General features: G+C 35.0%; 4 protein-coding genes across 8 annotated transcripts; 2 read left to right on the plus strand and 2 right to left on the minus strand.

Moving 5' to 3' along the window:
- Positions 1–5,678: 5,678 nt before the first annotated feature.
- Positions 5,679–14,690, minus strand: LOC108771040 (C2 domain-containing protein 5). 2 transcript variants are annotated; one of them, XM_018522915.1, is made up of 15 exons: positions 14,539–14,690; positions 13,686–14,077; positions 13,458–13,598; positions 13,036–13,252; positions 12,762–12,887; positions 9,797–12,033; positions 9,262–9,411; positions 8,918–9,086; positions 7,665–8,475; positions 7,260–7,580; positions 6,914–7,112; positions 6,581–6,759; positions 6,299–6,424; positions 6,071–6,217; positions 5,679–5,993 (listed from the first exon to the last, which is right to left on the minus strand). In XM_018522915.1, the coding sequence occupies exons 2-15, from the start codon at positions 14,047–14,049 to the stop codon at positions 5,907–5,909; spliced, it is 5,274 nt and encodes a 1,757-aa protein (XP_018378417.1). In that variant the 5' UTR covers positions 14,050–14,077; positions 14,539–14,690; the 3' UTR covers positions 5,679–5,906. The 2 variants fall into 2 exon arrangements, with proteins under 2 accessions (XP_018378417.1, XP_018378416.1); XM_018522914.1 differs by lacking the exons at positions 5,679–5,993; positions 6,071–6,217; positions 6,299–6,424; positions 6,581–6,759 and having other exon boundaries at positions 6,979–7,092.
- A 99-nt stretch (positions 14,691–14,789) lies between these two features.
- LOC108770917 (dnaJ homolog subfamily C member 11) lies at positions 14,790–18,184 on the plus strand. Of its 3 annotated transcripts, none has more exons than XM_018522678.1 (8): positions 14,790–14,946; positions 15,352–15,481; positions 15,742–15,985; positions 16,148–16,467; positions 16,586–16,793; positions 16,873–17,431; positions 17,831–17,960; positions 18,034–18,184. In XM_018522678.1, exons 1-8 carry the CDS (start codon positions 14,875–14,877, stop codon positions 18,054–18,056), a joined length of 1,686 nt encoding a protein of 561 aa, XP_018378180.1. In that variant the 5' UTR covers positions 14,790–14,874; the 3' UTR covers positions 18,057–18,184. The 3 variants fall into 3 exon arrangements, with proteins under 3 accessions (XP_018378180.1, XP_018378181.1, XP_018378182.1); XM_018522679.1 differs by having other exon boundaries at positions 16,154–16,467; XM_018522680.1 differs by having other exon boundaries at positions 16,157–16,467.
- A 683-nt stretch (positions 18,185–18,867) lies between these two features.
- Positions 18,868–20,174, minus strand: LOC108770905 (uncharacterized protein C1orf50 homolog). 2 transcript variants are annotated; one of them, XM_018522663.1, is made up of 4 exons: positions 20,074–20,174; positions 19,610–19,719; positions 19,279–19,497; positions 18,868–19,211 (listed from the first exon to the last, which is right to left on the minus strand). In XM_018522663.1, the coding sequence occupies exons 1-4, from the start codon at positions 20,129–20,131 to the stop codon at positions 19,023–19,025; spliced, it is 576 nt and encodes a 191-aa protein (XP_018378165.1). In that variant the 5' UTR covers positions 20,132–20,174; the 3' UTR covers positions 18,868–19,022. The 2 variants fall into 2 exon arrangements, with proteins under 2 accessions (XP_018378165.1, XP_018378164.1); XM_018522662.1 differs by having other exon boundaries at positions 19,610–19,722.
- Positions 20,175–20,718: 544 nt separating this feature from the next.
- On the plus strand, positions 20,719–23,200 carry LOC108770904 (40S ribosomal protein S7). Its single transcript, XM_018522661.1, has 5 exons — positions 20,719–20,835; positions 21,204–21,374; positions 22,050–22,231; positions 22,847–22,997; positions 23,094–23,200. The coding sequence occupies exons 1-5, from the start codon at positions 20,734–20,736 to the stop codon at positions 23,169–23,171; spliced, it is 684 nt and encodes a 227-aa protein (XP_018378163.1). The 5' UTR covers positions 20,719–20,733; the 3' UTR covers positions 23,172–23,200.

Consider the following 23,200-nt stretch of genomic DNA (forward strand, 5'->3'; position numbering starts at 1 on the left):
AAATTACATAAAATTATATATAATTTTATATAATTGTATATAATTATATATATTTATATGTATATAACTTTATATGTAATTATATACAAAATATGTCCATTTATACATAATTATATATAATTTTATATATAATAACTTGATTAATATTGTAATAACAATTTAAAATTAAAACGGGTCTGAGCACAAGAATTGTCGTAACACTTACTTATTCCCATTTCCACCAACGTAGATTAACTTTAATCTCGGTTCAACTTACTCTTCGTCTTTTTCTAATCTTTAGAATTAGAAAAAAAACGAAGAGTAAGTTAAATCGAGATTAAAGTTAATCTACATTGATGGGAACGGGCATTAGAGACTTAAGTTGTAGATGTAAGTAACGCACAAGCTTTGGCGTATGACGTACGACTTATTGCCATCTCTTGGAGACACGACAATGGTCCTAAGATAGGATCATTCCTCTTGATCTAAAAGCATAATCCAATCAGCCCGAAGCAAATTTCCAACAGTTGCAAAGTAAACGTTCTTTATTAACGAGGAAGAAGCTTTGGACCGCTGGATTGGGGGAAGGAGCAATGCGAACATTGGCTGCGTTCGGCAGAGAAAGCAGCTTTGCAACTGTTGTAAAATTCTTCAATATATGATTGGTCTTGCCCGTAGCTCCTCATTGGATTTAAATGTATAAACCAATCATATATTCAAGAATTTTACAACAGTTGCAAAGCTACTTTCTCTGCTGAACGCAGCCAATGTTCGCATTGCTCCTTCCTCCAGCCCAGCGGTCCAAAGCTTCTTCTTCCTCGTTAATGGCTCCCGCAGCGGCGCGCCGCGATACGGCCAGTATCCCATGTAGCGATGGTATAAGAGAGGGAAATGTGAGGCTGTCTAGGACTGTGGTCAAAGTCTCGCTTCAAATGCTTTGAACTAACCGTTTGATGGACCAATTAGAAGAAAGAATTTTACAAACTGATCAATTAAAAAACGCTTCAAAGCGTTTGCAACATCGCGTTGACCATACCCTAGGATTGACCAGTCATGGAAAAATGTTGAATTCAGGGAACTTGTTATGAGAGACCTCGGGAAAAAATATTTTAGATATAATATATAATATATATTAAGTAAAATTATATATCTAAATACATATATATATAATTTTATATAATTGTATATAAATATATAATTATATATTTATATACAATTACTCAGATAGCCAAGTCTGTAGAAAGCAGATTTTTTAAATGTGTGCTACACATTGTGTACGATTATACCAACAAAATAACAACAGAATTGTTTCAGAATTAGATGTACATAATAATGTTGACAGACTGCTAGAAAAAACGTAACAGAATCTACAAGCAGAAGTAAATGACAGATTGGAAAAAGAAACAGAGCAGATTTGTGGTATAAAATCTGATAGTATATTGTCTACAGAAACCAAGCAGATCCTGACGACATCACCTAGCACTAATCTATCAGCAGAAACGACGCAAATCCTGCTCTGACACGATTTGACAGCAGATTGTTGATAGAAACCCAGTAGATTCTGGGACAATCTGTCGACAATAAATTATCAATTATCAATTTCTGTCGACAATCTGCTGTCAGGTCGTGTCAGAGCAGGATATCAGTCATGAAACTTTTTTCCTAGGATGAAAAGTGAAAAGTGAAAAATTTCTCCATTTAACTTCAATGATTAAAATTTTCGCTTTTCACTTTCCATCCTAGGGATAAAGTTTCATGATTGATACCCAGGATCCGCGTCGTTTTTGCTGACAGTCTAGCGTCAGATAATGTCGGCAGGATCTACTCAGTTTCTGCCAACAATTTGCCTTCACATTATGTCGACAAGTGATGTTAACAGAACACAAGCCTAATGTGGACGCAGTTGATGGCAGACTGCCGTCATTTTCTGCTCGAATCTACTGACAGTCTGCTAGAAAACTGCAGACATTTTGCTATCTGGGTATATATAAATTTATATATAAAATATTTTTTCTCGGGACTTTTTATTGGAGGATGTAGTGATTGGATCTTATTCGATTAATCGTAACAATTTCGTCTCTTTTAAGCGACTTCTTATGATACCAAGGATTAACAGCGGGGCTTGAGTAGTACTCTGCATATAACTGCCCTTTAACGCGGGCTTGCTGTTCTAGGAAGCGGAGAATTTTATGTTTTTGTTTAGTTTATAGAGTCAGAACTTGGACGCGACGAAACCGGTAAAAAATCCAGTTCACGCTACGTTTATCTCCTTAGTTCCTTGCGTGCAGAGCTTGGATGTAATACTAAACGTAAAAATTTAAATTTAAAACTTAACGATTACGTTCGTCAAAGGCTGCGATCCAGTTGACGCTACAAACGCTTCGAAGCGTTCTTTGATTAGTCAATTCGTAAAATTCTTTGTTCTGATTGGTCGCTCAAACGCTTCGAAGCGTTTGTAGCGTCAAGTGGCCCGCAGCCAAAGTGTTGTTCAATCAGTTCTAAACTCAAAGTTACGAAACATTTATTACGTAAAACTATACATGTGTAATAAATATGTAAAAAATGTAATCGTTAAGTTTTAAATTTAAATTTTGATTATTAATCAAGTTATTATATAAAATGTAAAGGGGGGGGCCGTAATACTATCATCTCCTCTATATATTAAATATTATATATATAGATTAAATAAATATATTTTTGTATGCTTACATTTTATTCAATAAGTAACATTTTCTATCGTTATCGTTTCATTATTTTTATTAATAATAATAACAATAGAAATTCTGTTTATAAAAAGATATATTTAAATTTAAAAAAACACATTTGAATATATTTAAATTCTTACCTCAGTAGAATATTTGACAAATGATGTATTCTGGCAGGGAAATATAGCTCTAGCATATGTAAACTAAAAATGTAGAATTATGAATATAATATAGAAGAATTCATTGTTCATTTATTATTCACCTTGCTGTTAGTAATTAATAATAAAGAATATATGCCATCGGAAGTTTGATCAGGCCTTAGCCAATACAACGCAGGAGAATTTTTACTTGTTTCATATTTAATCTGAATTTCATTACTGAAAATAAAATATCTTTATATTATCAAATATTGGTATCAATAATTTATGAAATATGCGGTATTTTAAATTTCTAAAAGCTTTCTATATTTACTAATAAATATCTATTTTATTTGTGTTTTCTTCATCAAGTAGTGGTATTTAATGGTGAATTTACTTCCAAATTTACCACAATGTCCAATGTCATATTCTAAACTTCTTCCGGTGTGAAAATATGTGACGCTCAATATGGCGAGTTTATAGTTATCTAAAATCTAATTGCTCAATATATTATATTAAAGATAAACCAAAATGGTCGTAATCACAAAACAATAGAAAGTAAATACTTACTATTTCGTTATATATATCTGTTTTCTTTTCATAGTCGTAAAATCCACAAATAATTCGAAGTTAATGTGAATTACAACAGCAGATTATTCTAATAATTACAAAGTTAAAGACATTTTTTAAGATATTCGAATGTTTAGCGTGGATAAAATTATAAATATAACTACAAACAATAATTGCAATTAAAAACATAATTTTAGATACGTATATTATTTTTATGCTGGTAACATTTTGAGTATTATGCTATTTTAACGTGTAATTTGAGCATTTAAGAAGACACGCAGAAAGTCATAGTAAAAGTAGTGATACAAATTAAAAAATTGTGGATAATTTTTAAAGATCTGGAGATACATGCAACAGTTGCATCTTTCAGACATAATAAAATACAAAGTAGAACAGCAGCGCCTATAAAGCGCTAAAAAAACGCTAATATACTTTTTTAAGCGCTTTTAATGCTTTATAGATGCTGTGTGTTACTTGGATGATAATTGGAAGATTCTTAGTGTACTATTTATTTCAATAAAAGAGAAAGGAAATAAATTTTAAATTTTGAATTTTTATGTAATTAAATAATTAAAATACCTGGTCTTGCATAAGAATACGGATCTCCAGGTGACAGACCCATTTCAAAAGTTTCTGTTAGCTTATCCAATTAATTATTGAAAACAGATTTTTATACTATCTACTAAATTGGACATAACACTGCTTTCTCCTTTGTTATTATATTACCCCTCTTTACGTTTTAATGTGTTTAACAACAGTTTGTTCATTAAAGAAAAAAAATATAACGCAAGAAAAGTCACAATATTTTTAAACAATTAAATAGTGATAACCGAGAAAACAATGAGAATTTGACTAGAGTTTGATCATCCGAATGGATATTTTGCTTCACAGTTGGGTAGTTATGGCTGATCAGGTAAATGAGATAAATACAATATACAATTTATAAATTATTATGTTTTCAAATAGTATTAGATATTAGATATAGAAATCTTTATCTCAATACTTAAATAGTAAAATACAACATTTTTATATCATAATTCAACATGTTTGGTTATATAATGTTATTCGAGTAAAGAATGCAAGTTTTGTTCGAGTACAATCGCAATAAATAACATTCTTATATAACTCATTCTTGAATACGTATTCAAATAATTTCATAATTATCATTTTTTATTCTTTCGTTAATTTTACAGTGGAAGAATGATAATTAGCAATACGTATTTTTACAGAACGTGATTAATATATAATTAAAAGAATTAAAAATATCAAATAAGCTTTATCATTTCAATATCGGCCACTCGTTTATTATCAAACGTAGCATCATCTGTCTTTAAATTAATAATTTCTTATAAATTTTTCATCATTCGTATTGATATTTTTTTTAAATATTAACACAACCAAAGACACAAAGTATTAACAATCTAAGCGCACGGATTATTTTGTATTTAATTTTTTAAGGTGACAATCTTGCCGTTTTATTAATTTCATAGATTTCGAGGAACCAAATTTGAGATCTGCGGTTACCACTAAGTCTGTTAGCAATATCTTGTATTAAGTAGAATATATTCTATACACGAAATTCTTTTTACACAGTTTTTGAAGGCACCTAGTTACCAAAACTATATTTATTTCCGAAAAAGATAAACTGCTTCGTTTTACGGCCTGCAGCCTTTAAGAGAATTCTACTTTTTTTTTTAAACCAAATTTAATCTTATGTTTTTCTTAAAGTTTTTAGATATTTTTGAAAAAGCTTTTTAGAAAAACTTTCGAAAATTGTGCATTCTACAGATTAATATTCTATAGTCCTATATTTATGAAGTAGTCTGTCATTTATAGTACAATCGGCACAATTTATATATTTCTACAAAGTTCTATATAGTTAAAATATTATTAGTTTAAACTTTTTATGTGTAGAGAATTATTAGCTTTCCGATTGTCACCATCAATAACGGATTACTTTGTGGTATAATTAAGTAATTATTAAATTATTACAAAAAATTGAAAAGTATCATACAACTGGGAAAATTAGTAACATCCTATACATTGGACTATTTCATAAGGCAAGATATCCCTCTGGAGACACATGTATATATGTATATATAATTATGTTTAGTCATTAGAACTAATAAATATTAAGCCATCTAAATATTTAGTCATACAATAGATATTAAATATGTAAGATATTTTAAATCTATAACAAGCTGATAGATTATATATCTTTTGTCGTATCTCATTACGTCTATCGTATTAATTCATAAAGAAAATATTTTAAATATAAGTATTGGGTCTTTACTTTTGTACAATAAATTAGTAATAAATAACAATATCGATTGTTACGAAGAAACATTTTGAGATTAGGCATTGTGCAATGCAGTAAAAATTTCACGGAACCGATAATATACGATTCTATAATAGAATTAATATTGGCGAATTTAGTCACATTTATTTAATCACATCATTAATTGCCGTTGTGTTAAATAGTTGTTCATGGCGGCGCTGAATGTGGAGGTTGGGGTCAGCAATTTGAGACAGCGCTGTGTTTCTCATCCGCATAATAAGATACTGTTACAACGTCGCCACCCACGTTAATGAGACATTGACCCTAGAAATATATTTTTTATAAAATATGCAACCAGCATGGGAATGTGCTTTCACGTTAAATAATATATTTTTACTAACTTGATTTTTGTGAGGGCTGTGAAGAAGCACGCACTGCGTCATAAAGAATGCTACCATGGCGTTACCACCTAATGCTGTAATGTGCGCGCGAACAATTGCCAAAACTTCCATTACGAAACTGTGAGTAAAACCACTCAATCCACCATTCTATAACATCATCAGAATTGTTACCGTTATATTTTATAACATTTCGTCGAGAATAATTACTATGGATTCTACAAAATTTACCTCCCGTATCGATGTACTTTCGCGAATAAAAAAGAAATTTAAATTGCCTTGATATCTCTCTATTCTTCCACCTGGTAGATAAGATAAAGGCGTTATATCCACGCCATATCTTCCTTTTAAAGGCACCTATAATGAATTAAGATATGAAAAAAGTCCTCATATTATTCATGCTCAACATTTATCATAAATTTAAAGGCAGAAGTTGAGAGAAAATGATAACACATGATAACAGTACAAATACTAAGTATATTTATATATATATATATATATATGTGTGTGTGTGTGTGTGTGTGTGTGTGTGTGTGTGTGTGTGTGTGTGTGTACACAATAACGTGGTCTTGGCTTTTGTACAGGGGTACTACTTAATGTGGGATTTCCCGCACAAGTACGTGTTGCATTGTCGGATATAACATTGTTCTCTAAATGATCCTCGTCTAAGCTGAATATCATATCACTGTCATCTGGTATAAGAAATAAAAAAAAATAAAAGAATTAATTTTTCCCTTAAAATATACATTAACGATGGCATAATCATAAATTGTAATATAAAATCCGATAATAATTCCCGATAAAAATAGAAAAATAATTTGTAAACAAAACTATTTCACAAAATACCTGATTTTCTCACTTGATCCTTACTCAAGGAACGACACACAATTTTCCTTTTATATTTATTCGTATTCAAAGGTTCTCCTAAGCCAAGTGCCATACCAACAACGGTTAGTTGTATCTCGTCTTGTTCGGGTAATGCTACTTTAAACTGCATATCGCATAGCGCACATGGAACCATCCGTCTTAATTTAAAATATAAAGACTAAAATAAAGTAACAAACATTTTACTAAAATGAAAATACTTCCTTTTCGCGAAGCACATTTTCAATTACAAGTAAATATACGCGAATAAATGTGCTCCAAAGTGAAAACGTTTTCTACGAAATATTTTAGAGATGAAAAATCGTACCTGAAGTAATCTAGCAAAATATTTCGATGGCATCGACGCGAATTGTCCCATAGGAATTTTAGCCCTTGAGATTTGCGTGAACATTTGTAAATTCCTGACAATTTCTAAATCTTCGAGGCCAGGTATGGTTTGTGTGTTAACGACGTGGAAATCATCAGGTGGTCTGTTGTCCATTAATGACGATATCCGGTCCATATCCTCGATGTCATCCACTTCCAAGACACATGCATCGCGAGTACCCAATCCAAGATCGAGTTCCGGCAGATCCTCGTCTGATTCGTCTGTATCAGAAGTACTCGGAATGCGTCCATTTTCGACTTCCTACAATCGCGTCACGATTATAATTAACGATCAAACTCTAGGATGATATTCTCTGAAATGAAAACGGTGCTAAGTCCCACATACGTTGACTCCGATAGGTTTTAGACGATAAAACTCTCTATTCTTCTTCACCGTTTCTACGATAGACTTTTGCATTTCCCCCAACTGCTCCTCGTTGTGCCACGAATTTCCAGACGCTATTTGCGGGATGGTGGGTGGCGGCAGAGCCGTCAAATAAATTGCGGTGCCTACCGCCATTCCAATTACAAGTCGTTCGCCCACGGAAACCTGCAACCTGAGACCGAAGACCGCATTCATGCCTTTGATCTTGAGCTTATTCAACAATAAACTATGTAGCTCGTATTCCAAGAATGGCAGGCAATCGGATATCTCCTTCGCGTTCAGTTCGCCCCGCAGATCCTTTTTGCTTTTGCACACAGTCGCTTGAATGAAGCAGCCCCTTCCAGTCATCGGTATATTTGCGGGCACTTCTATAGTAGTGAACATCACATCTGGGACTTTGGCACGTTTGCATATGGCACATTTTGATACATTGACTCTAAATGGCACGCTACCCTCGCTATAAGGGAGATGGCACAAGTTGCATCGCAATTGAGACTGGCCGCAGGAGCCCTCGTGATCGTTGCTCTCGGAAGAATGTTTGCACATTTTCCCATTTTGCCGTTCCGAGTGAGTCACGACGGATACGTCGCCGTCGACTCTTTCCGCCTTCATCGCTACGGACTTTTGCTGGCTCTTTTCCGAATCCACGGCAGCCGCGGGTACACCACCTTGCTGAAGTTTATTCAGAACGACACCGTCCGAATCTTGACCGGAATTATGAAAATTTATGACTGCCGCGGTACCGGAAGCACTCAGCACACATACGTCGTCACTGTAAAAAAAAAAATGCACGTTGTTGATACAAAGAGATACCAGAAAGAATTAAAAGCTTACGTGAAACTTATTACAAAATAAATCAATTCTTTTCGCTCGTATAACTTATACAAAAATAATAAATAGTAAACCCAGGTGAATACATTAAATTTAATCATAATATGTTAATGTAATTAGATATATGAGGTAATTATGTATTTCTGCGGATGATGAGGACTAAGTAGTAGCCGAAACGTACCGTTGAAATTTATCGTCGGAAAATTATAATTTGTGAATAATAAATAATATTTTTTTTACATCTAACTATAACTTGTTTAATGTATTGACCTGGGGGGGGGGGGAGGATTTACTATTTATTATTTTACGAGAAACTATTGTTTTTATTTAAAAAAAATTGTGTCTTATGGTAGTAAGACATGCAACAAATATAAAGCTCTTACCATATACTGGTTTCTTCCTTGTAACCTATAACAACGTTGCAAGCTAACGCTCTCGCGTGCGATCTAACTTCCATTCTAATTTCAGTCCACCACGAATCACGGCCCTCCGGCTCCTCCAGATTACTTATCCTCTCGAGTAATTTTACCGACTTCGAGCTCACTAGACCACCTATTCCATCATGCATATAATTCAGTTCGTTATTATTATGTTTAATTTACACAAACTTTTATATTTGTTAAGTGAATCAACTAGACTTATTTATCATTGTAAAGGACCAAATATGGTGTCTCGCATTGAAGAAGTAGTCTTCAAAACGCTTTATGTACCTAATAAATTTAATTACCTATATGTAATATGAAGCCAGGTGGATAATGTTGCATAGTAATAAATGGGTATTCTAACATTTCCAACGTGTCTTGATTCATAGGTCTGACGACCGCAGTCGGTGTCCTTAGAGGTCCTGCTATCGATCTGTCGCTGCCGAGAGAGTTACCTGAGACACGAATGGAAACTTTTAACCCTTTTCTCTCCCTTTTTAATCAAATCTTTATAACTGAAGTTCTAACTAAATCCTAAACATCTAAATCCCAAACATCAGCAATATATATACATGATTTTATTTATAGACTACAATTTGTCTTTCATAAAACAAAAATTAAAATAGAGATTAAAAGAAACAAATGTTTAATTGTCACTGCCAAGAGAGCTACCTGAGACACGAAACTTTTCACCCCTTTCTCTCCCTTTTTAATCAAATCTTTATAACTAAAGTTCTAATAAGAAAGAATCTTTTAATTTTGTGATATGCAATAATCGTAGTGCAATTTCTACGTAAATTTATCTCATTCTTTGCTAAAAGGAATAATAACTCAATATACCTTTAGGAGTAACGCTCAGATCGGAATCACTTGATCTCCGATGAAGCGGCACGTTGGCGAGCGTTCTGGTCGCCGGTGACTGGGATATTTTCGGAGCCATCGTGGGAACGGCCGGAAGCGGACAGGGCGGACTGACCGACGTCTCGTCTTGCTGCCTAAGATCGGGAGAAGGATGGGACACACGCGAGTTGTAAGTCATATTAGCATTGTTAGTGGGCATAGCGCAATCAATATGACATGATGTTTTTTCTAGATTACAGGCGCAACTAACAGACACCGCGGATACCTCGTCGGGTTTCCTGCGGCCGCACCTCGGCGACTTTCCCGAGGTTCCGGATGAACCGTCATGCGGACGGTGAAACGCAGGAGATGGAGATACGCGCGTGCGGTCGGTTAAACTAACGAGAGAGGAGCCGCAGGAACGAGAGGTGGCATGGGAAATCGGATGCTGACCTGAGGAAAGGCGTTCAGAGATCGAGCGAACGCGAGGAACGCGAAGAAAAACGTCCTTCTTGTGATGTCTGTCGACGTCTGGCGACGAACGTCTCCTCGTGGATGCGCCGCGGGAAGGAAACCTGTCAAACCAATTCCTCGATTTTCTTGAGTTCTTGCGGGAAACCTTCCTCTCGAGCTTTCTCTTCTTGCTCCTCAACGATACATTTCTTTTGCTGTGACACGTGGATACCATCATCTTCGTGTCGATCAGCTTGATCAAATCATGCATGCTTCTCCGTTTCTCGATGGTCGCCATCGCGCGAGCTTCTTCGTTCAACAAGCTGGTCCATGTCGTTACATGCGATAAACTGATAGCCAGATCGTTCTTCTCCTTGTCTGCGTTCATGTGATCTTCCGATCCTTCAGTGCAAGAAGGAGACTTAAGCCGCGTCGATGAATCTCGTTCATGTTTCGTCAAATAAACACGACGTGTCTCGGAAACTGATCTGGATATAACACTGCTATGCCGCTTATCATTCTCTATTTCTAAATTTTTCTTATGCTCGTTTTCAGAAGTGTCGGACACTTGTCTTAAGTCATCGATCTCTTGATTATCAGACGAATGAGATAATTTTGAAGTAAAGATATTGGCCTCGGTTAGAACATATGAATTTGTAATATCGAGCTGACTTTCGCTATTCGAGAACCCGGACGCATCAATCGACGTGTCCGAGTCTATGCTGTCTTGAGTGTCTACGGTGATTATAGGGATCGTATCGTTTCGTACGATGTCTTCCGTGCTCGCTAAGTTTGAACTTGATGGCGAACGATTCATCGATTCCATCTGCAGGGTAGAATCTGTGCAGCTTTCCGCGCTGGAGTGCGTGATGGGAATTCTCTCCTGGAGGCTCGACGAGTCCTCCGCTTTGTCGGAGTCTCTGTCAATCGAGTATCTCGAATCGTCCAAGATATTGTAGCTTGTGGTGTCCTCCGACAATTCGTCATCTGTAGAATTACCGTCATCGAAGGAGGACGTCTCCGTTTCATCGATCAAGGACGCGACATCCTGTTTCTGCTCTTCGCTCTCGATGTTGCTATTCACATTTTCATGAGGATTTTCTTTACAACGTGTCTCTTTCTTTACCTCTTCGTTAGGTTGTTCTTCGCTGGGAAAAACTGAAATAGGGTCAGTATTTTTTATATTTTCCAGAGGCATGTTATGTATAGATCCAATCAGTAACGCGGCCATTATCCCACCGGTCTTGGTTTCTTTAAGACTTCTGTCCTTCTCGGGATTCATGGCGAACGAGCTGATCGTATTGGTTTCAGAATCGGACTTCGCGGCAGAGTGATTCTCTTCGCCGACCGAGTCAAATTTGCTACGCAGGTGTTTGATTTGCTTGGAGAGACGATCTTTCGGCGATTCCTTCTTCGCGTCCTCCGGCGTTAACATAGTGCGTATAGACCTCACCGTCTCATCGATTAAACTGCGGCTAATTTCCGGAGACGGAATGACATCCGAACTGGACGCGGTTATCCTTAGACTCACCATGCTTGACGTATTGGATCGTAAAAAGGGAATACGCTTGACATGTTTCCTTCGCGCTCCAGCAAAATATCCAGGAGCCTTTGCACCGCGTTCCAGGCGCGTTAGAGACGACGTCGACTGCATGTAAAACGGGAGATTTCTGTTTCTACGAATGGGATACGAAGCGGGAATTGAAATGGGGATGAACGGCGCGCTGTTGTCAGAATAACGTTCCGTTCGCGCTATCGTGCGTGAGGAAAGCGCAAATGTGATCCTATGCAAACGCATGAGGGTAGGGAACAAGAAGAAAAGTATCAATTAATTCGTGTACTTCCTAAAAAAGTATAATATAATTAAAAATAATGAATGGACGATTTAATTTAAGCGATCAGAAAAGAGTATAATTCAGGAACTATTTTATGAGAAAAATAAACAGTACAATAATTTCTTCTTCAACAATTGAACATAAAACCAGGTGCTTTAAAGAAATTGTAAAATGTGAAGCTGATTCTATATCACGTAAAAAAGATTAGATCAAATTAGTAGATATAGAATTAAGAAAATATTTCAATGTCAATTGATTGCCAATTCAGATATCAACGTTTTATTAACAATGATAAGCAATTTGATTTGATCTATTCGTAATATCGAAGTAATGAGAACCTAAATAAAAGATAATCAGCATTTAATTGCAGATAAAATTAATTCGTCCAATAAATTCGGATCGTCCATATCTATCTGCTGCACATTATTTTCAACCACGGAAATAGAAGGTCTCAGCCGTAAAATAGCTATATTTCCTTGTACGAAATTCTTGAAATAGCTTGTTTGTGAGCGCCAACTTTATCGTAGATTATGTGAGTTGGCGACACCTATTTAATTGGCCTGTACGATGCCAGACGGAATTGCGCAATAATTTATCGTTTATCATTTATGATCGAATTATATTTGAACAAGGACTGCCCGGTAATTCATAACTGGATATGTAATAGAAATACTCACTCCTCAATATTAATGCTGTCGCAAGGAAAACCGAGAACATCATGCAGTTTTACAAGCGTTACTGCAGTGCCTATACCTCTGGCAACGATACCGGATTCGCCTTCCAGATCGAAGTTTTGCAAATACCTGATGCCAAATATCGAATTATAAAATAAAATAGCAAGCATATATTTTTAGATACTAAAAAATGTCTTAAACCAATTTAATTTTTACTTGAGTGTTATAACGAAATAATAAAAATAATTGAAAGTTTTTCTAGAAAAATAAAATTTACCCAATCACAGCATTTCCACCAAGATCCAATGCTTTTAATCCAATCTTTCTTTGAACCTCTCCGCTCAATTTAAAAAATAGAGTCTGCCGTGCCTCGTTCGATGCTCTAGGTGTTCTTATTTTATCAATCCATTTGTATTCCGGATCGTCACTAACTACAAGTTCTTCAACAAATCCATGTATCATTTGAGCATGATATCCATATGGTATATTAGGTGCTAAAATATGTTTAAAATATTTATCGCAGATTTTAAAACATTTCTTATGGTAAACTTATACTTAAGTAACATAAATATTAAATTTGGAAAAATAACAATTCAATAAAAAATGAAATTAGGTATATTATATAAAATGAAGTATCCTACATAATATTTATTTTTCTCTTGAAACTATCACTATGTTGCAAAAATTAAATATACTTACAGTAAAAAAATTGTACTCCACAGGACGACTGTCTGAACTTGTTGAAATCAGAGAATAGCTCTACTTTAATGATAATATTAACTTCGCCACGTATGCCATGCATTGTATCAAATACAGGTATCCATCCAGTCATAACTGACCCTATAAAAAATATGCAAGGCAAAGAGAAAACATTTGAAAAATATGTAAAATGTATAAGTGTATCTCTTATAGTATATTATATATCACCTTGAGAACCAGCAGTGTTCATAGCTGCCTCCAGGGTCCAAATATTTTTTACAGAAGGCAGCACACCAGGCAACAACAATGGATTCAGATTTATGTAAACTTTGCCTATCGCATCATTGGCAGAATATGTGTCATGGTCCATTAATCTAATTTGCAACGGTTCGTCTTGCAGCTCTGCATCGTCAACTTCAAATCTATACCATTCCGAGTTCCATTGCGGATTCAGGGACTTTCGGCACACGTCTGTCTTATAAGTTATATTGCCAAATTTTAATTCTACGTAAGCGTCTGTCGTGTCACCAGAACGGTCCATCACTGGCAGATTGCGACCTGCCAGTATCTTCACCTTTATTTTTCCAGGCATCGTGTTACTTTGATCCTCAACAAGCAATCTATCCATGAAAATAAATTCCACACATTTACTTATCTGTACATCATGTTAAGGTAATTATAATTATTCAATTTACATGAAACATTTATGATTGTGTCATCTAAATTGAATAATTATTTATATTAATATAAAAAGATATTTATAATATTCAAATAATATATAAATTATAATTTACAGATAAATTTATAATCAAATATTTTATATCATAAACATATGACATTAAATATATTAAATATATCTACAAATGTATATACAGCTCCTATACTTCTTTGCACCAAGTAGTATATGTTACACTTACACTTATTTAACAGACAACTTTCACGCTTTTACTAATTCTACTTATATGACACCTTATAAGGCTGAATAAATACTTAAAAAATACTTTCAAAGTAGATGTTATTTATTTGTGAAATCCAATACGTGGCAAAACCAAGGAAAATTTCGCTAGCAATGTTCGCTCACCATGTCCCGCATTTAGCCCAGCAATGACACTTCGCGAGTGATTTAATAACGAAGAGCTTGTCTACGGGTAATCACATCTTCTCAGTTTTTCTCGCTCGACAATGCTCGACGATTAACCTCCCGACTCCCGATCTCTCTCGCTCCGGTCTCTCCCTCCAATTTCGAACAACGGGCTCCATCTAGTAGCGTTCGGGGGAAACCGCACTTCCTACCGGCCCGTGTTGTCCCCTTTGCACGATAACCTATAAAAAGCTGGGAAAGGAACGGTGAAAAACGGGTTGCCCGAGCTCACCGGAGACTCGTCGGAGTGCGCGTGCGAAATTCGCGGCTTTTACAATGGACGACGAGACCGACCAGGAGACCACGATCGAGGACGACTACTACACTTTCCTGAACATCTCGAGAAACGTGAGAACGCCTCGACAATCCGTTCCGTATGCAATTCGCCCGGTTTCCCAAGAGAGTAGAAATCGAGTCTCGTATACCTTCCACGTGACACCTTCGTCTTCGTCACGCTGACGTAACGATGCTCCAGAGGATCCGTTTCCTCGCGACCGACGCGAGAAATCACGGATAAATTAATTGGAAAACGCGACGTTGATACTGCCTCGCCAGTCGCTCGTTCTTAACATATTATTCATTCTGCAACACAATTTTTCGTTGCAGAACGCTAATTTGTTTGATCTTTGCATTACAAACGAGTGGATGTCATTTTAAATCTGTCCCTTTTTATCTTTTCTTTCATAAAAGCTACCTTTTATTTATGATGCAATCTGATAGTCTCTGCTGTAATGATTGCCTCCAATGTTCCAGGCTAGTCCTGAGGATATCAGCAATGCATATCGCAGACTTAGTAGACTCTACCATCCAGATAAGCATGTGGATCCAACGCTTAAAAAGGAAGCTGAGATTCTTTTTAATCGCACGAAGAAAGCTTATGAAGGTATATTACAATATATTTAATATATGCATGTTTGTAGAATCAGAAGAATATTGATTTAGAATTTATTTTATGTAACTGATATTCCTGCAATTATTTTTGTTATTCTGTTATTATTACTATAGCAAGTTATAAAATAAAATGTTTAATTGCCTTTATTTGCAATATGAATTCTTAATCTTAGAGCATTAAAATTATGCGTACATTATATTGGTTTATTTGTTTAAATTTGAATCTTGAATGTAAAATGCTTGGTATTGTAGTGTTAAACGATCCACATCAAAGGGCGATTTACGATTCGCTGGGAATCCGTGGATTGGAGACAGAAGGATGGGAAATAGTACAGCGTACAAAAACACCTCAAGAAATTCGCGAGGAATACGAGAGACTGGCGAGGGAGAGAGAGGAGAGACGACTGCAGCAGCACACCAATCCCAAAGGAACTGTAACGGTAAACATCAATGCCACCGATCTTTTCAGTAAATATGATGAAGATTACAGCAATGGGTAAGATCGATCAGTCTAAATTATTACAATTAAAACATTGATATTATTATGATAAAACACAGTAAAGAGATTGCTTAAAAATGAAATTTTATTATTAAGCAGTATTACTAAATTTTAACAAATCAATAATTATAATCCTTGATTAAAAAGTTATGGACCTAGTTTCAGCAGTGGACTGTTTTCATGCATCGAAGTCAGCGGGATGTCGTTCGCACAATCTATTGAAGCGCCTCTGACCCTGAGAGATACCGTGACTATGTCCGGTCAACTCGGAACCCAAAACGGTACGGGTTCCGGGTCCATCAATGTCTCAGCGAAAAGGCTGGTATCTTCAAAGGGTTGGGTCGAAGTTGAGGTCGGGGCAGGCAATGGTCCAACGTTTTCCCTCAAAGCATTTCGCACGTTAACGAAACGATTGTTTTGTGACGGGGCAACAATACTGCAGTTTACGTCGCACGGCGTGAAAGCTGGCTACGTTGGGAGTACGTTTACTTGCGGTTTTCGTAATATAATTGTAACCATGTAATTCTTAGTCTCTTATATTCACATATTTGTTTTATGTATGGAAGGATATCTTGAACAAAATTGTTATATTTATAGCTCTTGCGATGCAATTGGATAAACACACGGTAGGATACCTTACGTACAGAGCTGGCATTCAAGACGCTATGAGCACAATGATTGTGAGAGACACGTCTCAATCCTACACGGCGTTTTCTATACATTTCGGACTTCTACATTCTTTCGTCAGCCTTAACTATACTTACAAAATGGAAGAGAAGCAACTTAAACTTCGTGGTAGTGTCAAGTTAGTACTGTCAACGTTACTTTATCCTATTATCAACAAATTTAATAATTATGTATAATTTGTTCTATATAATTTATAGAGCCGGAACATTTGGTGCGTTTCTCGAATACGGCGCGGAAAAGAAGGTCTCCAAGCATAGCTCGGTCTCGGCGGCTGTACGCATCGGCGTTCCAACTGGCGTCACGTTAAAACTTAGATTGAGTCGCGCCTCACAGGCGTACACGTTCCCTATCCATCTGTGTGACGAAGTTCTTCCAGCTCCGGTCTTTTATGCCACTGTAGCACCCATAATCACTTGGACGGTTATTAAGAAGCTCATAATCGATCCCGTCGTGAAAGAACGGACAGAGCGCGAGAAAGAGAAACAGAAAGAGATGAACAAATCCAGAATGTTAGAGAAACAAAGGGAAGCCAAAGCGGCCACTGAACTAATGAAGGAAACCGTCAGCAGGATAAGAGCCGAGGAGGAATCCAAGAAAGGATTAATCATTACCAAAGCGTTGTACGGTCGATTCGTTTATCCACAAGATCGAGCTGCCACGGACGAAAGCGGACACAGAGACGAAATGATAGACGTAACGATTCCTTTGCAATGTTTAGTCAAGGATTCCAAACTGATTCTTCATAAGGCATCTAAGGTGCGCTCTTATAAACTCATCTCTTACGTCAAGACTCTTTATTTCATTTAAATCTTATTTCTTATTTTTGTCAAAATCTTCCTACATATAAAATTTAACATTTTATTTTTTGCATAAATAAGATTTGATATGCAGAGAAGATTCCTATAATTGAGGTAATAACCTGTAAGCTTTAAGAAATTGACCAATCACAGTCGAATGTGAAGAGAGTAATCGACTATGACTGGTCAATCTCTTATAGCTAACTAGTATTTATTTTTCCCAAAATTACAATTACCTCATTTCATTCTGTCACCGATTGTTAAAACTTTAATCTCTATAATTTCTTATAAACCAAAGTATATATAAAGTGAAAATTGAAATATTTGTAAGTCAACATGAAATCGTATGTTATTGCAGAGCCAACTACCTGGATTTTATGATCCATGTGTGGGAGAAGATAAGCAACTTTTGGTACAGTATCTCTTCCATACTCATACGCATGAATGCGTTATACAGGATGATGCACCTCTTAGGATACCAATCTCGTGTAAGAGTTCGCTTGTCTGTTACAAATAAATTTGTATTTAACGATTTGCCGATATATTATTTGTATGTTTCAGCACACAAAGTGAATACTACTTGACATACAGATTCAACATCGAAACCAAAAACCAGTCGTCGCAGTTCCCGTCAATGATTGACGTGTTACTTTGGTATAGATTTGTCCATTTTTAGAGGTTTAATTTTACATAAAGGGTAAAACATTAAATGTTCGTTGATCCTTAAACTTTGTACATTAATGTCGTTTCTTCAGTAAAATGGTATTTTATTATTTGAAAATTATAAAAATATTTTTAATATATTACATTTCGCAGAAATTTTGCGAAAAGTGTTCTATAGAAGAAAAATAGATCTTCTTTTACATAAATATTCAGCTGTACTCACGAAGCTTTTAATCGTGAGCTGCACTGAGATGTATTCATTTTGCTCATTGAAGTCATATTCCAAATATTTTAGAGTAAAAGTCAACCTAAACACAAATCTATTTACTGCCTATAGAAATGTAATGATATATATGCCACATAAAATAGAAAACAATTCCAAAAATCATATTGATCTTTTGACAGTCATCTAAAGATCATTATGAGTAAAAAATAACAATCAGCCATAGAATTATATTACATATGCATATTATAGAGAAAGACATTCGTTAATTAATTGCACAACCGATTACATTGGAGTTAAAGTATTAGTGTACAATTTATTCTTGTATAAAAAATAGATATCGTTTTGACGCGATAATGTGTATATAATTATATACATAACTTCAAAAAATTATGTATATAATTTCTAATTATATAAAACAGATATCTATATAATCATCTATTCTATATACCTGCAGAAGTATATTTGTATGTATGTATATTTACAAATAGGAACTATAAATAGCTCGACATTACATCATGAAATAAATTTGCTCGTTGAATTATAACAAAGACCCTTAATTTATCAGACTGATATAACTTAGATGTCAAATTTTTTTCTAGCAATATGCTACTTTTCTTATTTGCATTTTTCATCACTCAATAATATAAATTTGTTAATTACGTTACGTGCTAGTACTTAACATGACAGATTGTAAAAAGGTATTCGCAGTTGTATCGGAAGGTAAGAATTTTCCAATCAATTTCAATTCGTCGTTCTTCACCTGCAATTGAGACAGTGGAGTCCACGAACGATCTTGTTCTAATCTAAACGAACCCATATAATTGTGTGAGGGAGCTGAACTACCCCATTCCTACAAATACAATAAGAAAAGTTAGACAAAATTTTACAAAAATATTTAATGATACAAAGATATTTACTTCTGGGCTAAGCATGGAAAAGTAACGCTGTCCTGATTCTCGTTGATACAAATGATAGATGTGACCAGGTTGCTTCACAAAATTGCAAGGTACATGATGCAGCTTAGCGTTTCGTTCCGCTTCCAACAAAATACCCTCGGCCTGTCTTTGCAGAAATCTAATCTGCTCTGCGATCACTTGTAACTTGTTACATGCATTAGCTCTTACACAGTTATCTGCCTATATAAAAAGAAATAAATAAATAAGTAAATATATATATAACAAAACCATTATAATTAAATTATAAATAATTTAATTTGATTATAAATATTACGCAGATATCATATATTACCTTTTCAATTTCCGTAACCAGTGCCATTAAATCCTGCTTACTTGATTTTGCTACAGCGGCTGGATCAACCAACGATATGCCTTGTGGCATAGTATTTCTTTCCACTAGTGCTACTTTAATAAGAAAACAATTATTGTAAATAAATATTATTCCATTGAGGGGAAAAAAATAGTTGCGGCAACTAGTACAATGCTAAAATTTAAATACTTGCAACTAGTTTTAAAAAGTGATAAGAAACAAAGTAGTACTACTAGTATTTTTACTAGTAGTATAATAAAAATACTATAAAAATACAGTATAGTATTATAAAAATATAGTATTCAGTACTACTTTAATTCTTATTACTTCGTAAAACTAGTTGCAAGTACTTAAATTATTAGATTTGTTAATTTAGGAGTTGTCAAAACTATATTTTTCTCTGAGTGTACATTCAAACTTTGTCATTCAGTTATCACAGATTATACCTGTATTTGAAAAATCATGCAGACTATTTGCTGCATCCATCCTATTGCTATTGTCCATTATATGTACAATTAAATATAATTACACAAAATATATTGATTAGATAATGTCCATACAGTGATTAAACAAATAATTCGAATTTTTTAATGTTTAAAAGTTCAAAGATTGAAATATACTGTAAAATTAAAACAATTCTGGTCTCATTCTTGGAGCAGACTAGAAAAACATAACACTGTTCATTAAGACTTCATAAAATCGTAGAATTAGATTAAATTTAGAGAAACATTTGAAATTCAACAAAGTAACGCTAACACATGAAAACAGATATTTCTTTCATAATTACCTAGACTGACCTAGAGCAAAGCGTATCTGAAATTCAGATGGACAATCGCATTAGAAAATCTAATGCGAGATTTCACACATGTTGATTGGCTGTCGGAGTAAGATTTTAAATATGCAGTCCGAAAAATAGTCCCTTCTCCAAAATAATTCTGAATAGTCTTTCATTTATTGCACAAACTTTTCTAATGAAGAATAACAGAAAAAAGACGAAAAAGCAAAAAAGGCAGGCCGTAAAAATTAAGAATAAAGAAGCAGAGAACATACATTTGTAGAGTGGGTCTTAAGGCTTGGCGCGAAAGGACCGACCACGTGGCCAGTCGATGTCGATACCAGCGACTCGTGAACTGGAAAAACGTACGAAGGTTCGTTCTAGCTATCTTTGCATCCCGGCCTCTTTTTCATGTGATAGCCAGGTGGACAAGGTGGGCATTTTCGAGCATTTAGCTTTGCAGTCTTATTATGTATAACAATGTATGAAATCTTGCGTCGCGCGACGCCAGAAAGTCCGTGACAGTCCGTGATACGTGAGGCGATTGATATCTTTCCCAGATCGCGCGTCGAAGGCGTGATTATGACGGATTTCGTCGGTTCCCGCAATCCTCGTGTTTACCATAATGCCACGCTGCCGCGTGTTATTGACGATTATTCTCACGTCAGGAGAACGGTCCCCGGAGTCTCCGCGAAATCCATGCTGGAGTTGTTGACGCTGTCACTCGACGTCCCGACGAATGTCTCGCGGACGTGCGGGTGGTACTTGTAAACAATGTCCTAACCTCGAAATCTCTTTCAGATGTTCACGGCTAACGCAAAGATAATTAAAAGCGGCGGCTCGGAGCCCGATCAGTTTGAAGCGAGCATTTCCAATGCTCTTCTGGAACTGGAGATGAACAGCGACCTGAAGTCGCATTTAAGGGAACTTTACATCACCAAGGCGAAGGAATTAGAAACAAATAATAAGAAGGTAAATTTCAATTCCTTACGTTTGTATCATTCCTTACGGTTGAATCATTTCAGCGATAGGTCTGTTTTTTATTCCTGTATTAGATTGTACTAGAACTCTTACTTCTATCACCTGTCCAATTTGAGCTCCAGAGCCAAAACGCAAAGCCATTGATGCAAAAAGATTCAATGTGGGTAAGATTTTGGAGACTGTAAAGTGTTGATACGCATTTAAGTAGTGCTTATCAACAGTTGATAGTTCTTAAGATCTCTTACATTGAATTTTTTTACGGCTTTGCATTTTGGCTCTAGAGTTCAAATTGGACAGACCTGTTTTACCAAATATAAACTTATATCTGTCTCACTTTAAATTCCAAAAGGATATACTAGTTTAGGCACAGAAAACAGACTAATGCTTATATTCATAGTGAATCTTATATTTAAGACTTCCTTAAATTTATCTTCAGATATCCTACGAATTATTTTATGGGCTACTGAACATCTAGAGATAAATTTAAGGAAGCCTTAAATGTAAGGTCTGATTATAAATATAGGCATAAATATTGTAGCAACATTGCAATAACATTATAAACGTTGCAGCAATATTGCAGCAAGTTTCTGTGTTGTATTTTAATGTGTATCTTTCTGTTTAATACCCTTGAAAAAAACTGTATTGAATTGCTTGTATTTTTTGCAGTCGATCATCATATACGTACCGATGCCAAAACTGAAGGCTTTCCAAAAGATTCAAACGAGGTTAGTACGCGAGCTGGAGAAGAAGTTCTCTGGCAAACATGTAATGTTCGTCGGTGAACGTAAAATCTTACCGAAGCCGACGAGAAAAACGCGTACAAAGAACAAGCAGAAGCGCCCTAGAAGGTAAGAAAACGAAAATGTAATATTTGTTTTTGTATAATTTGACAAGTGTAATTTAATTAATAAGCCTGTTTTTTATGCCTGTTTTTATCAATGTAGATTAACTTTATTTAATCTTGGTTCAATTTACTCTTTATCTTTTTTTAATTCTTAGAATTAGAAAAAGATGAATTGAGCCGAAATTAAAATTAAACTACATTGGTAACAATGGACATTAGTTGAATTTTTTGTACAGTTTATCTTTCTTTTTTCTTTTTACGATTTGGGAGGAAAAAAGAGAAAATTGTGCAATAAGTTCAGCTAAAGAGAATGGACTTTGGCTTTATTCATTTTTTGCAACTTTTTGCACGATTTATTTTAAACTCGTGCAACTTTTTGCACGATTAATTTTAAACGAAAGAAAACTGTACCGTGTAAGAAGTCCAACTAAAGGGAACATGCCATAGTTATCACGTCCATAGTTATTGCATTACCGAGACACTACCAGTGTCTCCAGATTAGTATTATTATTATTTTATTTATTTGTAAAAACCGATTATTTTAATATTCAATATATATATATACGTGCACTATCTTGAATTCTGACTAAACGTTGTATAATCTATATTTATATTTTAGCCGTACGTTAACTTCGGTATATGACGCTTTATTGGAGGATATTGTTTATCCTGTAGAGATTGTGGGCAAACGAATTCGAGTAAAACTCGATGGCTCACAAGTTATCAAAGTTCATTTGGACAAAAATGAACAAACGAATATTGAACATAAGGTACATTTATTGTGTTTTTCTGTCCATTTTCTCTACACAGAACTTTATTTATTTAACATTATAATATAATTCAAATTTTTATTCATCTTTTAACAGGTCGATACTTTCGCTTCGGTGTATAAACAACTGACTGGACGGGACGTAACATTCGAGTTTCCCGAATCTTATGTATGATTTATTAAATATTAAAACATTTGAAACAA

Source organism: Trachymyrmex cornetzi, unplaced genomic scaffold (genome assembly GCF_001594075.2).
Source record: "Trachymyrmex cornetzi isolate Tcor2-1 unplaced genomic scaffold, Tcor1.1 scaffold138, whole genome shotgun sequence".
In the NCBI taxonomy this organism is placed as follows: Eukaryota; Metazoa; Arthropoda; class Insecta; order Hymenoptera; family Formicidae; genus Trachymyrmex; species Trachymyrmex cornetzi.

Bases quoted from the DNA above. Each gene is read 5' to 3' on its own strand.
- LOC108770904 (XM_018522661.1), top strand. From the start codon at position 20,734: ATGTCGATACCAGCGACTCGTGAACTGGAAAAACGTACGAAGGTTCGT. The intron at 22,232-22,846 runs GTAAGAAAACGA...TTTATATTTTAG, and splicing joins AAGCAGAAGCGCCCTAGAAG to CCGTACGTTAACTTCGGTAT. The intron at 22,998-23,093 runs GTACATTTATTG...ATCTTTTAACAG, and splicing joins AAACGAATATTGAACATAAG to GTCGATACTTTCGCTTCGGT.
- LOC108770905 (XM_018522662.1), bottom strand. From the start codon at position 20,131: ATGGACAATAGCAATAGGATGGATGCAGCAAATAGTCTGCATGATTTT. The intron at 19,723-20,073 runs GTATAATCTGTG...TTCTTATTAAAG, and splicing joins GCATGATTTTTCAAATACAG to TAGCACTAGTGGAAAGAAAT. The intron at 19,212-19,278 runs GTAAATATCTTT...TTGTATTTGTAG, and splicing joins TTTCCATGCTTAGCCCAGAA to GAATGGGGTAGTTCAGCTCC.
- LOC108770917 (XM_018522678.1), top strand. From the start codon at position 14,875: ATGGACGACGAGACCGACCAGGAGACCACGATCGAGGACGACTACTAC. The intron at 15,482-15,741 runs GTATATTACAAT...TTGGTATTGTAG, and splicing joins CACGAAGAAAGCTTATGAAG to TGTTAAACGATCCACATCAA. The intron at 16,468-16,585 runs GTACGTTTACTT...TTATATTTATAG, and splicing joins GAAAGCTGGCTACGTTGGGA to CTCTTGCGATGCAATTGGAT.
- LOC108771040 (XM_018522915.1), bottom strand. From the start codon at position 14,049: ATGCCTGGAAAAATAAAGGTGAAGATACTGGCAGGTCGCAATCTGCCA. The intron at 7,113-7,259 runs GTACGATTTTTC...ACTTTATTTTAG, and splicing joins ATTTTGCTAGATTACTTCAG to TCTTTATATTTTAAATTAAG. The intron at 5,994-6,070 runs GTTAGTAAAAAT...ATATATTTCTAG, and splicing joins ACAGCCCTCACAAAAATCAA to GGTCAATGTCTCATTAACGT.